The sequence below is a fragment of the Anomalospiza imberbis genome, chromosome 2, assembly GCF_031753505.1.
Source record: "Anomalospiza imberbis isolate Cuckoo-Finch-1a 21T00152 chromosome 2, ASM3175350v1, whole genome shotgun sequence".
In the NCBI taxonomy this organism is placed as follows: Eukaryota; Metazoa; Chordata; class Aves; order Passeriformes; family Viduidae; genus Anomalospiza; species Anomalospiza imberbis.
Window position 1 is genome coordinate 87,597,266 of NC_089682.1, and position 15,912 is coordinate 87,613,177.

A 15,912-nucleotide genomic window follows, 5' to 3' on the forward strand; every position below is an offset into this window, starting at 1 on the left:
ATCCAGACTGAAATGCCAAGCCAGACAGGCAGCTTCCTGCACCAGAGGTGCAACATTTTTGACACCCTGCTAGTCAGTGTGGATAAATCCCAAGCCATGATAGCTCACAGTCTTGGCACAGTGTCCCAAGCAGCAGCAGCCCCCGCACTGCAAAAGAAGAGGAGCTGCCCTGCTTCAGACCACTGATACCACACTTACCCTGCATTGGGTTCTGGCCATTGCCTGATGAACTCATTAATCATCAGAAATCAGAGCAGTCAAAACATAAAACATCTCTATCAGTTCAGCAAGCTCAATTTAGCTTGTGTCTCTGAACGATCTAATGCTGCCAGGCTTGTTTAGATAAACGAGGTCCTGCATTCTGCCAACAGCCTTGTGCTACATTTGCTTATTTTCCTTCTTTCTGCCTGGACACCTTAAGGTAGCAGCAGGTAGTCAGGGTACACACCATGCCCTGCCCATCTGCAACAAAGATGAAGTTTGCAAGAGATCAGATTGCCAAGCATTTGTTATCCCAAGAAGTTCACACCTGCAATGACAGCCCTGAGGAAAACTCAGCAGGCTGCAATGCCTCCAGCAGTTCTAAGAGAAAACCAAACCACTGCATGACAGAAGATTCAATTTCCAGAATTCTTGTAAGTTCCTACAACTCTTAGCCTAGATATCAAAACTATTAATCTACATTATCAAGGAATCCACTGCTGAAGGGGTACCCTGGGTGTTTTTGCTCAAGTCTGACTTCAAGTGTCAAGCTAAACAGCACAGGACTGGATAAGCAGTCCTATCTAGAGCCTTCTTTTGAAGGCATGAATTAAATCTCTAGCAAGAGAAGTGTTATCACTAAAAAAAAAGAAGACACTGTATCACTTCCTGTCTTCACCATATGCTGCTAATACTGCAGTGGTTCTCAGGTGCACTGAGCCAAAACAATCCCATTATGTTCCACCTTTCCCTGCCTGAGACATCTTTGAGCAAGTTGTTCCACAGCAAATGGCACATGGTGAATTCTTAAGACAAAACCACATCACCACTTCTCAGGGTAGTGCGTTACTATCACAGAATCACAGAATGGTCTGGGTTGGAAGGGGCCTGAAACACTGTCTGGTTCCAATCCCCCTATCAAGGGCAGGGACACCTTCTCTTAGACCAGGTTGCTCAGAACTCCATCCAACCTGGCCTGGAACACTGCCAGGGATGGGGCATCCACAGCTTCTCCGAACAACCTGTGCAAGTGTCTCAGCGCCCTCACAGGAAAGAATTTCTCCCTGTTATCTGATCTAAACCTACCTGACTGCAGTCTGAAGCCATTACTATTTATAGATACACATCTCAATCTGCTAAATAGTAATTTTTTTCTTAACTACTTACAGAGTTAATGTTAAACCAGCAAATGTTGCAACTCAATAGAAAAAAAAATATGTCCATAAATATGCAAAAATTCCAAACCAAAGGCAAATGTGTACAAAATAATTTATTACAGCATAACATTTGTTGGCAATATTTTACAGTGAACTTTTCATTCAACAATTTTTAAATCTAAACAGATGACACACAAAGGAGAATTTTAATTAGAACAGTTTATTTGTCTTAATAAAATCCCCTCTTTATGAACTGGTATTTGCCTTGAGGGGCTAGTTAATATTACTGAAATTATTTACATTGCAGTGAAATAAAAACAAACCGAGATTGAATAATTCCATTACAGTTTCCAGAAATTTTCTGTACAAGCCACAGTATAATTATGTTTTGATAGCAGTTCATATAGAATGTAAAGCTGTCATGTGATACGTAGCCATTTTGTCTAGCAATGCTATGCTTTAAATAGGTATATTAGATTTAAACTTCCATTTTGATGTGTTGTATATTTAATAGTTAATGCACCAGAATATAAAGTAAGAAAAAGGTTCATTATGATTTGTAGTCACCCTCTTTGTGCTCCCTTAAACAGTTTTAAAATGTAAAACATATTTCTCTGATTTTGCCTTGCAGCACCTACAGCAACAGCATTTAGGCAGGAGAAATTCTGGAGTATTGGCCATAATACTTAAGTAGACAACTAAGACTTTTAATGGAGGCAATACAGCACACCCACCAGTGATTTTTTTATGATGCAGAGAAAAACTGTATTCTCCATTACTGTACCTTCTGCACTTGCACAAAATTGGAGCAGCTTTTTTTCATCATAAGCGTCAATAGGTGAACAGATGGGGAGAAACCAAAGGAAGAAGAGGAAAAGGGGAGATGGAACAAAGGACAAACAACAGTATTCACTGTTTTCTCAGGGAATTGCTTCAGGATATTAAAACTTTAAAATGTTAAACTGACTATAAAATTAAGGAAACAACAGCTATGGAACACAAGGTAGAGGGAATAGTTTTCAAAAAGCCTTAGATATTTGTTGGTTTAGGTTTTTCTACACAAACCTAATCTTCGTATCTGTCAACACCGGTTCCATATAAGACACACACCTGACAAAAACATGCAACCCCCCCAATGCTTTCATTGTTGCTGTGCTTCAAAAGAAACCAAACTGACCAAAGATTAAAAAAGAAATCCAACCAAAATAACCCAGAGAAAAAACCCTAAAGAACAGTAAAGACAAAGAGGGCAATTCAAGCAGCACTTCAGTCTTAATCTGCTAAAAATTCTCAAATGATAATTTATTAACAAGATATGTTCACATATATCTGCATATGTAACAACACTTAAGTGAAAGCAGTCTTTAATATCCATATTATTGTGAGGGAGGGCTGATGAATTATTAAAAGACTTAAACCTGTACAAGTATAAACATGAAAAATGCTGATTGAAGATGTTTACATAAATATTGGCAGTTTTCATTGGGAGGGAAAAAAATCCTAATAGCATACTCCATTTAACTATGCAAATATTTTGTTTTAGATACCTGTTAAAGATACTAAAATACAACCTGGAAAAGTAACCCTGATCTGTATCCAGCCAGCATGTAATGAGAGTCAGTTTCATATACATGTGTGTATGTAGGTATACACACACACAGGAGCTTGCACACACCACTTCAGATTTCATTGGACAGCAAATCATGGTTAATGGCCGTGTGGTTCACAGATGCAATGCTGCTGTTGTCTTCATTTGTGGCAGGCATGAAGGCAGATGTAAAAGGAAACAGTTTATGACATGCTGCTTGATATTCTTCACATTGAGCATGGCAGCTTCCAAAACTGCCATCAAGCAACGCCTCAAAAACCTTTGTTAATGTCTAAAGAAACAAAAGCATCAGTTAATAAATGCAATTAACAACTGTTTTGTTTTTAAGGGCACACTGTTAAACAATACTAGTCTCAGCAAACAGGTTTCTCTGTTGGTATTTACGCATCTTTTACTCACAGGAAAAATTTGAAACCTTGTTCTTACAAGTAATCATTTATCATGGTAAATGAAGCATGCACATTATCCTGCATTAAATTATACACTATTCAAGATCCCACATGGTGGCTTTATATACTGTATCTTTTACCTTCACATTTTTGTCTCTCATGTTTTTATCCAATCTAGTTGCAACAGCAATTGCTTTTTCTTGTCTTGATTTGTCCAGGAAATACATCATCTTTGCACCTTATCACAAGACAAAACCCACAATGTTTAGTTTTCCTAAATGCCATACCACATATACAGACACAGAACCTGAAAACTTACACATGAATGTGAATTAGACTTCTTACAAGTTTTAATAAACTGTATCTTCCTCCCTGATTTGTAACTAGAAACTAATGAAACTAAATCCATTTTGAAATTTATTAGAAGCATAAGGATTGAACAATACAGGAGACCCATTCCTGCAAAAGTGACATGCCTCACCTGACTGACAGGTCTTCAGTAGAGAAAAATATCACAAAGTACATTGATGACAAGCCCTTCAAATCAGCAGGCTAAATGAAATCCATCCAACAAATGCAGGAGCAAGTAATTTTCAAGAGACACACTGAATTCTCTTTAGAAGTACTGGAGCTAAGTGAACAACAGTTACTAAACAACTGTGGAACATGGCCCAGTAAAAGTTCAGGCAGAACACATGGCAGAACACAAGGCCATGGCTGCTCACCTGGAGCTAAGGACACAGCTCAGGTACAAGGAAAGTGCAGCACAAGTTTGGTGCTTTGCCTGGACCAGACTACACTGGTGGAAAGGAAAACACTGCGTCATGGAACTACACAGCTTCTCAGACCACAAACAGCTTACCAAAACCAGTCTGGGCATCTCTGCAAAATTCTGCTCCTTGTAGCTACCTTAATCTAACATATCATCTTAATGAATGTCCTGGCAATTCACGCACTTTCCTTTACCCAAGTATGAAGTCCAAGACCATCCCACTATGTAGTCTACTGCAAAACCCAAAAAGCTTAATCATTTTACTGGAAAAGTTAAAACTCCACATTCTGGACATTTTGACTGTCTTTTGGTTTTGCTCAACTCATTTCCCCAATTATTAGTTTTCCCAATTAAATAAAGTTTCCTAGTTTTTACTGTTTTTTATAGGTTTAAGAAAATAAATTGCTAGACTCAATGCAGAGCCATTATTGCTCAAAACACTTATGTTAGCCTAGTCACTCTTGCTTAAAGTTAGGGAGGCTATGGTATAGAAATTGGAAAGAGGGAAGAAATCTGCTTACACTTTTTAATAGTAATTTTAAGCTGAGAAAGCACTTGTTTGTGCTCTCAGACTTAGGGTTTAGGTCTTTCAGATCTTCACATCTCCAAACTTTAATTAAAGATAACTGTTCAAGAAACTTAAAAATTATACAGTAGGTAAGTCAATTGCCTCAAACCTGTTCCAGCATAAACAGAAGACTGACTCACAGCTGAAGTCCTAAAGCTACCAAAAACCTACCCAGTGACTGTAGTGTTTTCCATAACACTGGAGGATGAGAAACTAAGACCTGTAAGCAGCCAGTGAGATGCTCAACAGTTACAAGAGGGGAAGAACACATCTCTAAGAATTAGGAGCAATTGACTGCTGAGATATTTGTACTTGACTTCCCAAATCTTGAGCCTGCTCGCTAAAAAGGGGTGTAAGTATTTCTCTAAAAATGCTATCCTGAAACACAGATCTTATAAAAGCCAATGGAATTTTGTGGTATTCTACCTAACCTTCCTTTAAGAGCAATGCTCTGAAGCTACCTTCTTCCAGTTATTCTGGACAGACCCTGGGTAACTTTAAAAGACTGGGTGAAGTTAGCACTAAGTACTTGAAGTGCCTGATAAAACTACACTTACTTTTGTTTCTTAACTGCTGGAAATGCATTGTTTTCTCTACCAGCTTATCAAGTCACATCAATATTCCAAAACTTTCTGTAATTATTCAGTTTCAATTTCCTTTGACTTAGCTCCAGCAACTACTTGTAGCTCTTCTATACAAACAGTGTCTGAGTGTCATATTTCAACATTTTCACTGCTGACCATGAAGCAGAAAAGCAAAGGCTGCATAACAAGTTCATCATGGTACTTTTATTGATGCTGTTGCTACATGATAAAGTTATGAGTAGGAACAGAGACATTCCAGCTGAAAAGAAAACAGGGAAAAGCACTTGCTAATGGATATGGGATTTTGTTTTATATTTTCTAATAATTAAAAAAAAAGCTAACAGGAAGGATGACAGTGCTTCAAAACTTGAGTATCTACAGTGGTTTGACTGCACTTTTTGAAGCTAAGGAGCAAATTTCTTATTCCTCTAATAAAAAAGTGAAATAGATTTTTTAAAATGGTACAAGCAGAGAGAAATGCCCCCCAACACCCTTCTCCCTACATAAACATGCAATTTTACATCTCATTAGAATTTATGTATGAATTAACAGAATGGTTTGGATTTGAAGGAATCTTAAAAATCATCTAGTTCCACATGACCTGCCATTCCCAGGGTCACATTACAGTGGACCAGGATGCCCTAAGCCCCATCCAACCTGGACTTGAAGACTGCAGATAAAGATTCTGGATTTACCTCACTTAAATCATCTCCTTTTCAAGAGCATGAAAAAGTAAGACAAACCTGACAGTTGGTGCTGAATGGAGGTAGCATTGTGTTTGAGAAATTCTTCATTAAAACTCTCCAAGTTTTTATTAACAAAGATTTTCTGCATTTCTTGAGTTAGGACCTTGCTCACAATTTCTGGGAGGTTACTATGGTCAGACACTAGAAGAAGGAAGGTAGGGGGAGAGAAACAAAAAAAGCCATTTAAACAACTGTAGAAAACACTGAAACCACACGCATCACTGCTAAAAGTCCCAGTTTTAAAATTCGTGCACAGAAACACAAATCTCAGATCAAAATGTGTCAACACAAACATTGCTGGTGCATTTACAGAGGAAACATTCATAAAGGGTGCTCTGTCATGTAAACTTTCTATTACAAGTTCACCATGCAAATTGTTTCAGTCAGAAACATTCTCCTGAATCTGCCACTTATTTTCTGAAATCTTAAGGTTTTCCAGGTTCCTCAGAACACTCACTTTTCTGGGAAATCTAGCCAAAATGAGTTTTTTGGTCCACCTGGTGGATTAATGGAGGAAGGTATAATACATGCACAGTACACTGGGGAGCACAGCCTATGTTTTCTTTGGTATTGCCACGAAAAAAACCTATTTGTTTTTATTTTTCTTTTTATCAGTTTGTGCTTCAAGAGTATACATTACAAAAATATGTAATTATGTCCTTGCAAAATTTAACTTTTTGTATCTTTATAATTTCATATTTCCTACACACATACCAGCTTTAGAGAATTTAATCAAGCACTCATGTAGCCATGGGTTATTCCTGTTGATAGCAAAAGCTCTTTTGACAGACTGTAACATTAACAGAAACTTTCCTGTAGGAAGGAGAAAAAAAATATTAGGAAATCAAGATTAAGAATATAGAACATTTTCTCTTCATTATTAATTACTGCTTTCTTTAGTAAATCTAATACAAATACTAGAAACATCAGTTTCTATACAGAATTAGAAACAAAGCTTATTTTCCCATTCAAATTGCTTAATAAAACAGTGCTGCTCCAACTCTGGCTACACTGCACACATGTTACCACCTATTTAGCTTTGGTCTCCTCTAGATAATTAAAGATCACACCACAAATACCATTCCACAGTATTTAAGAGTATATACCACAACGTAATCTGCTCTTAGGGCTTTTTTTTTGTTTAAGGACGACTAAACAAAAACGCTATTTACTCTATTATTATTGGATATGATTCACACCTCAGCTCCATTCAGTTAAGTATTCCAGATCATTTTCCACTACACTTGGATAACACAGGCTGAAGGACTAAAATTTTGTAGAGCAAAAATAAAATTAAGCAGTACTTTACCTTTTCTAAAGTATATTTCAAATGCTAGTAAGTGTGTTTCTATATCATCTCCAATAAGATTCTTAAGTGGTATAAGGAACTTAATGGCTTCTTCTAATGGATTTTCGACCTGTTTTAATAAAAGAACAGTGAAAATTATGGCTTAAAATAAATGACAAAATCCACCAACAGTTTCTGTTATTCAAACCATTTAAATAATCAAAGGTCAAAGGTGAACTGAAGCTAGCTTTCTGAATTAAACTGCACCATAACATTTTTATTTAAATAGCAAGATTTTTAAAAGTGTTTATTCATCATTTCATGTTGACAAGGACAGCATCATTGCTAACTCTGGCACTGCTTGTGCACTCAGTGCTGTGTAATTCAGCATTTAGAAAACTATTAAATGCAACCACCTTAGACAACAAGCTTTAGGTTTACTGTGATAATGGAGGTAGTTCATTGTGCATAGCAAAATATTGGCTCATGCCTTCAAACTTTGCAAATTGCAATAACTTCTGTTACTTTTCCGTCTATTCACTGTATGAAAAGCAGATTTCTTCAGGCAAAACACATATTTTTGTTCAGTATCTATTTTGATGAAGTATGACCTACTGTTTGGGAAAAAAACTGAAATCTAAAGAAAGTAACAATATTAATGTAGAACTCAGATTTATTGAGGAAAAATACTTCTCTTTAGTATAAAAAGAGATGGACTACAAAAAAGTACCTCTGAAAGCAAAAATGATTTTATAAAAACACCTTGATTCTTGATTTTATAAAAACACCTATATATGATAGCAAACCCGTATTATAGTTTTTTTATGATAATCATTAGAGTTTAACAAGAAAGACCATGCTAACCCTTTCCAGTTTTTCAGGAACCAGCTCTTCCCTGGGTCCACTAGTTTCCTCCTCCTCTTCATCTCTCTTTTTCTTTTGATTTTTTTGCTGTCGTTCTCTTTCTGCATGCTTTCTTTCTTCTTCAAGTTTTGCTTTCTTCTGTGCTCTTCTTTGCTTACTGAGCATTTTCTTCAATTCTTTGGCAGAGAGATTTTCTACAGGTTAAAATAACAGACAGCATAAAGAATTTAATTCAAAATCTTGTTTCTCTCCAACAACTCAAGTCATTATGCTTCTCTCCTTCTCAATATGGCAAACTTGTAAGTGATTTCCATAACTACCAACAGTCACCAGAGTATCACCACTCCACAGGTCAACACTGCTGCTGGATTACTATTCACAGCCTAACAACACTTGATCTTGCATATTTTCTCTTACATGGCTGTTGCAGAAACCTCAGTGATTTCAAAGGTTACCTACATAAAGTTGTTACATCAGTCATAGGTTTAACCTTAGAAAATGAGCAATGGTAATACTAAGCGCTCATGTTGACTGTAGCTCAGCTTGCTTCTAATGCCATCTAGAAATCCAGATGGATTTACACTCCATCTGAAAACATGATAAACTTCCTATTTTTCATTAAAGTGTCTGACGAATATACAGCCATGATAACTGCACTGATTTCATGCAAATGCCATGGGATAACTAAATGGAAATTATCAGTTTAGCCAGAATAACACTGCAGCTTCCAGTCTTGTTTACTGTGGTGTTTCACTGAGACAGGATTTTTGCTAAATGTGGCAAGGCACAGAAAAATGGGCTCCCAAGGGACTAACACATCTTTTTTGTGGCTATGGCAGCATGACCTCCCCGCTTGGGTCATCCCTATTCTGACGCAGGGATACAAGTGTTCTTTTTACCCCATCCACACAGTGCTGCCTTCTCCCACATATAAACCTACTGCATCCCAATGAGCAGCAGGCAAATGAAGTAACATGACTTCTTAGACACCACCCACCTTTATGATACATTGCTATTCTCTGTGACAGATCCTCTGCCACAAACTAAACTTACATTATATACAGAAACAAATTAAAATTGGAGAGAAAAAAGGTGCAAGTTCAAGTATTCACACATGCCTCTTCATTCTTTATAAGCAGGTATAGAAAAACTTATTCCCTTCACAATAAAGGTAAGATTTTATTTGCAATATTAAGTGGCATTTTTAGCTTAGCTTCCTTTTTCCCCCACGTCAAATATTTTTCCCTTTGCAAAAAGCCAGAAATTAATTTCACTGCTTTAGTCAACAGCCACTGCAACGCTGACAGTAACTGCAATTCCACAAAGGATAAGCAACTATTTATCCTAAAATAAAAAAAAAAAATTAATAATCTGCCATTGAATCCTCAGATTTCCAAACTACACCCCACTGGCTTCCTAAGAACGTCTGTTGTCCATTTAATACTAGTTTTAAATAATATTCTAAATGTATTAATATTGCTAACACATATACCCATTTATTCTTTGGTCCTTTTTGGTCTTTTGGTCTTTTACGTTGTGTGAAAAGTGGTAAAACTTAATGCAGTAGTAACTAGTATTGCAATGTAATGAATTAAATACATGAGATCAAAATCAAATTCTTGTAATTCAGACTGCTTTTCCACAAAATCTATTAATTGCTCCATAATTCATTACTTAATATTTATCTAATGGCTGAACTGAATCTGATTTTAATGTTCTAAAATGTCACTCCTCCCCAAGTACTCCAAAACTATAGCTAGATTTATTCATGTTCTAGTTCTACAAAGTAATGGGATATGAACAGAGCAAACTGTAGTCTGTTACCTAGGATCTCTTTTCAGTTACTGCAACAGAAAAGAGGAAAAACTTCTGTTCTATTTACTCTGTAACACATAACTTACTTAGCTTAAGCTTTTACATGCGTCAGACATATGAGCCTTCATTAAAGTGTAGATACCTGAATTCACTTCTTGCTCTTTGCTTTCATTGGTAAGAGGATTATCATGGAGCTTCAAGTAAATTTCAATTGCTGATCGAGCAGCCTTGAAGTAGAAGGCATGTTTCCTGAGCACATCTTCTAATCTCAGAAGGTCTACATAGGCACGGAGAGTCATCTTTCTCATGCAGTACGTGTGGAAGTCAAATTGATCATCTGTTATCTCAAAAAAATGCTTAAAAAAAAAACCACACTCATTTACTCATCCTTTACTTTCTCTACTTTTTATTAGATATAGGTGAATAAAGTTACAATTGATATTATTTACAGACAATGTTTAACAGGTATAGACATATCCTTACAATACTGACTGTTCAAGAGAAGCTATTGGTTGGGAAAAATCTCAGTTAACAAAGGTTATAATGTGATTATTCAAAGACTAAAGTCAGCATAAGTTAATGTAGGAATAGATGCATAGAAGATATGGTATTTTATACTGAAACCTTTTCACTTCAGTAATAGTCTTTCATATAATAGCTAGAGAAGACATCTGTTACAAAAAATCATCAAGTATTAACCTGCTGTTAAAAGTCATTATACTAGAAGTTTTATATGCTTCTAGCATACAAAACTGTGCTAATTACATCAGCAAATATCTTCATTTGCATATGAGAAATACCAGGGAAGCAGTGGGTGGTGTTTGCACCTACTTACCCTTTCTACTTCATGACATTTTTTCAAGGCATCACCGTACTTCCCTAGCCTTTGATAAGCCGCGGCACATTCCGTCTGGAACCACATACACTGCATCTCGTTAAGGTTCTCCATAGCAGAAGTTCCTTCCTGAAATAAGAGTCATCATCAGGTTTTGCTATTGTAATTTACCAGCTGCGTCTTTCAACTGTGGCTGCTTTCAGGCTGTTAGGAGCAAACAATCAATCCTTCAACGTACTTGGAATACAACAGGAAATGAACACCCAGTGACTCGTGATACGCCATGCTCCTCCAGATAGAAAGTAATGGATTGAAATTATTAAAAAAACCCAATTATTCGAAGATTAATGTCTCAACAGGTTTTAAGATTAACTCATGCTTGTACACACAGTCTCACTTCTACAATTTGGGGACACAAAACATTATTTAAAAATATTCCTTGAGTTCAGCAAACAATTTTAGCTGTTTTTTCCTCATCAAGTAAGTGGCATCCACCAATATATTCACTGCTTTATCATGCAGTATGAGCAATTACACATTTCTTAGAACTTGTTTGCCTAAATAATTGAAGTTAGATTTATACATGATATTCTGACAAGAAAAAAAAAATCCTAGGGTTGAGACTTTATAATAGTTGTAATGCTCTAGACTAAGCGAACTGGAAAACATCCCATATATCATTAATATTAGCCATTAGGTTTTCAAAAGAGTCTTTATAGCAGAAAAAAGACCCAGTTATATTCAACATTTACTGTTACTGAGGATGATATCCTGTCTTTCCAGATGTCTATGATAAAATTCTTTCTTACTTTAACATTTCTAACATGCAAACATGACGAGTTTTAGTAATCAAATTTTCAATCATTCCTAGAAATACCTAGCAAGCTTGAATCCAATTTCAAGTGTTACCACATCTAGAATTTAAAAGAATGAAGGAGCCTAATTTATGTGTTCCAGGATATCCCACAAAGTAGTCATCATGTTTAGTTCCATAAATTATATGAAAATCTGATATTTATGAATCCAAATTTTGTCCAATGTCAAAAAAATAGAATTTAAAGTGCTTATCCCATCTTTTAGGGATAGACTCTGTTTTAACACAATTTTTGTGCGTAATACTAGCTTAAAGGAATGAAATGTTCAAGTGTAAATTAATTTATGTTAATACTAAATCATAATGAGTATAGTACACATTCCTGTGCAACTAGATCAGATGGTACCAAAGGGGAAACAACAAGGTATCCATCAGATGCATTTCAAAAGTTGTATTTTGAAGTATGGCAATAAAAAATACTCCTGGACAACTACCCTTGAGCAATCATTTTTTCCAGTATTTAGTGGGTCTAGACACCTGAATTACTGCTTCTATCTCTGGGGCCCCCAGCACAAGAGGGGCATGGGTCAGTCAGAACAGATTCCGAGAAAGGCCATGAGAAATCAAAAGACAGAGAGTTGAGGTTCAGCCTGGAGAAGAAGACCTTACAGCAGCCTGCCAGTATATGAAGGAAGTTCAGAAGACAGAAAGGAAGAGACTTTCCACCAGGATCAGCAGCAACATCAACAGGAGCAAAAGATTTGAACTAAAAGAGGGCAGCTTTAAACTGGATACAAGGAAAAAAATCTTTACTGTGAGGAGCATGTGGCAATATGCTGGATTGTAGTTGCCCAGGAAAGCTGTGGATGCCCTCTCCCTGCAAGTGTTCAAGACTGGGATGGATGCAGCTTTGAGCAACCTGAGATAGCCAAAGATGTCCATATCCATGGCAGTGGCACTGGATTATTCCATCTTTAAAAGGCCCTTTCCAATACAAACTGTTCTATGATTCTGTGTAGTTCCTTACCATCAGGCATAGGAACATTATAATAAAACTAGATATCAATAAAAGATATTTGATCAAAAGTTAGGAGTGAAAAACTACCAGAGGCAAGCAAAACACCTCTTAATCAAAGCAATATACTTGCCCTTGTGAATTTAGAGCACATCTCCTCTGCATCCTTCACCATATTTGCTCGCAGCATGTATTTAGCACATTTAGAATTGATAAATCTGTCTGCTGTATCCAAAGACTGTGCTTCATCCATCCATTTGGCAGCTTCCTTGATGTTACCTACATGCTGTTAGGGAGAAATGAAATAGTTAACTTTCAGTAGAGGCCTGCTATAGACCATCTCCTGAAATCTGTATTTGTTACTGGTATTTCTCCATCAGAACCAAAAGCCAGTGTTATTCTCACTCCTCCCACTCCCAGATTTTTTTCACAATTACAATTCGCTGTAATTTGTGACTGGCTTTGCAAAACCCAAACAAAAGGGTTTTCATTTCCTTCCTAACAAAACAGTGCCCAAAAAGAAACCCGCATGAAAACTGATGCCCATAACAGCTGTTAACTGAAATACTACCCACACATTCACACCAGAGTGATGGGTCGATATTTTTTTTTAATACACTAGGTACTTCACGTGTCCAAATTCCCCTTTTACCTTGTAAATTTTTGCTTTTAAATAGAATAGCTCTATTAATGTTGGAGTGCTTGCAATTGCAGCATTAATGTAATCCAAGGCCAAAGAACACTGGCCAAGTTTGTCAAAGTGCTGTGCCAGGAAATACCGAACCCAAAGCAGTGTTGTTGGGGGCTCTTTCTCTCCATTTTCTGCAACAAAATGGGAAAGGTTACAATAACCAGTAAAGCTGAAGACTGCATTTGAAAAATGAACACAAAAACAAAGCTTGGCAAATTCAGCAAATATTTATCGTAATGAATTTTTTTTACTGGAAAATATAGTAACTATTTTTTTGTAAAAAGTATCAGTTCTTTGCAAAAAGTTCTTGATAACTTCCATGAACAGTATTAGTAGTTACAGGGTAATTAATGTAAGACCATAGAAACTTACCACATGTACTAAAAAGGTCACAAGTTTTCAAAGAAGCTTCATAACCAGTAACAAGTTCCTGTATTGTAGAAACCTAGATATAAAAAACAGTATGTGCTTAAGTTTTGCTTTACTCTCATTTTAACAGAAACAAATACACTGAAAAGAATACTTGAGCAAATTAGAGAAACTATACAAAAACAACTACTTAATTTGGGGAAAAAAATGGATGTATCTTCACATAGTTTACTTCACCTTTTGTAGGTATTTTAATCACCCATTTTAACTAGTGATGCGGCAGGGAAACGGATTGATCTCAGGCAGCAGAAAGTATTCAAGTGCATATGATTAGTATCTTATGTAAAAATTCCAAAGTCTAACTTAATCTATGCTATTCATTTTTAAGCATTGAAACTGAGCAAATTAAAAGAAAGGTGTTTTGAAAAAGACCAAGCATGAACTTCCCATAACAATGACAAAACAGACACTTCTGTGGCTTTTTGGCAGGTTGATCCGTACTATTAATGATTTTGGTTTTGTTTGAAAGGTATTGTTGCCTAGAATGCAGGTTCCATCTTTTGACAAAAATCTATACACTGACTGACTGAAGGACAATACTTCCTGAAATCAGACCTTGTCAACAATATTGGGTTTTCATTCCTAGGTTTAAGACTCAAAACTCATCCAAGCAGTTTTTAACTCGCACTATACAGGTCAGACATTCACAGTAAGTACAAATGTTAGGATCTGTGCATTTCATGACAACTATTCCAATTCCAGGTCCATGGCTCAAAAACACCACTTAGTATTTCTGAACATTTTATGAAGTGCTCAACCTGTTTTGTATCTTCATTAGAAATATGTCTGCCGTATCCAGCAAATAACCAATGAGCCTCTTTAGGGAGCAAGAACAATATTACAGTAAAAATATGATCTATGTATATATGCCCAAAACACAGAAGGGACTTAAAAACAAGACCTGACAGTAAGCACAGCAGGATAATGGCTATATTCACCATCAGGTGAAATCTCAGAATAGTAAAAACCTAAAACTTCAATGGTTAAAAGAAAGATGATCCTATATTTAAAAAGCTGATTGACAGAGTAAAATAGAATTGTAGGGAGACAGCAAAATTTAAAAAAGCACAAATTGACAATGCATGCATTCACTTCAAGATACACTTTGGGAGAGAAGGGAGAAGAGAATAAACCTTGTTCCAGAAGAGCAAAATATACAGTTTGAAGGATATCGCTTTATTTAACCTAATTCAGCACAATAGGCAAAAATGGTTTCAAAGAGAGCAGAGAAAGTGACATGCCCAAGTCACACACACAGCCACTGTAAATATCTCAAAAGTGTAATAAAATGTATAAACACATACATTCTGGAAAGCTCTGGGCAAATCTCATAAGAAATGAGTTTCAGTAGCAAAATCTCATAAAATATAATAAAATGTTACTGGACTTCAAAATAACTACAAAGAGATAAGGAATGTGAAGAAGTCACAAGTAAGTGGATGAAGGCAAACAAATACATTTAGTTGCTCTCTGGCCTGCCTCAGACATCTGTTCACTGGAAGAAATCAACACCCTCAGAAAATATCTGAAGATTCTTTTCTCTAAAAAAAAGGTTAAAAGCAGAAACATCTGCTTCAGGTAGCAGGGTTGCAGTATGTATACGTAACTGTGTGTTATTTCCTTGCTGATTTTCACCACAATTTCCAAGTATTCCCAAAGTTATCCTCATCTGGCTGCCACTAACCTCATTATCAATGAATGGTGCGTAAAGGGAGAAAGACTGCTTCATTTCTTGAATAAGTACACCCCACCACCAAATTCTCCATATAAATGTTTAAATTACTGCACACTTGGGAGTACAGCTTCACATCTGGACAAAGATCAAGCCACCACCAAAAAGAATGGCATCACCGTCCCTGATCCACACGTGCTTTGGCTGAGTGCTAGTGACTGTATCCAGGGTTACAAGTGATTTCCTCCCTGTTCCACCTCAGTGCAACAATGCCCAATTGCTCATTCCATCAGCAGGCAATGGCAGTGGGCAGACCTGGGACATCCTTGTATGAGGGTCTTCAATCAGCTGACATTAACAGTGAAATAAAATACTCTGAATCTTGAGGAGATGCAGAATACCAAGATGTGATCTGTTGTAAAATATACCAAGTTCTTCCAAATTCAGAAGTCTGCAGTGGTTT

General features: G+C 36.4%; 1 protein-coding gene across 3 annotated transcripts in view; it reads right to left on the reverse strand.

Annotated features, from left to right (window-relative positions):
• Positions 1-1,456: 1,456 nt before the first annotated feature.
• NAA16 (N-alpha-acetyltransferase 16, NatA auxiliary subunit) overlaps positions 1,457-15,912 on the reverse strand; it is a 63,244-nt gene continuing 48,788 nt past the window's right edge. Inside the window, exons 10-20 of one of the 3 annotated variants that reach the window (XM_068182250.1) lie at positions 13,721-13,793; positions 13,310-13,479; positions 12,791-12,943; positions 10,829-10,957; positions 10,136-10,349; positions 8,179-8,372; positions 7,336-7,444; positions 6,741-6,839; positions 6,024-6,167; positions 3,497-3,594; positions 1,457-3,238 (exon numbers count right to left, since the gene is read on the reverse strand). In XM_068182250.1, coding sequence (XP_068038351.1) covers positions 3,038-3,238; positions 3,497-3,594; positions 6,024-6,167; positions 6,741-6,839; positions 7,336-7,444; positions 8,179-8,372; positions 10,136-10,349; positions 10,829-10,957; positions 12,791-12,943; positions 13,310-13,479; positions 13,721-13,793 — 1,584 coding nt within the window. In that variant the 3' untranslated portion in view covers positions 1,457-3,037. Of the gene's footprint in view, positions 3,239-3,496; positions 3,595-6,023; positions 6,168-6,740; positions 6,840-7,335; positions 7,445-8,178; positions 8,373-10,135; positions 10,350-10,828; positions 10,958-12,786; positions 12,944-13,309; positions 13,480-13,720; positions 13,794-15,912 lie in introns of those variants that run through there. The other 2 variants (XM_068182248.1, XR_010996559.1) reach the window with 2 other exon arrangements.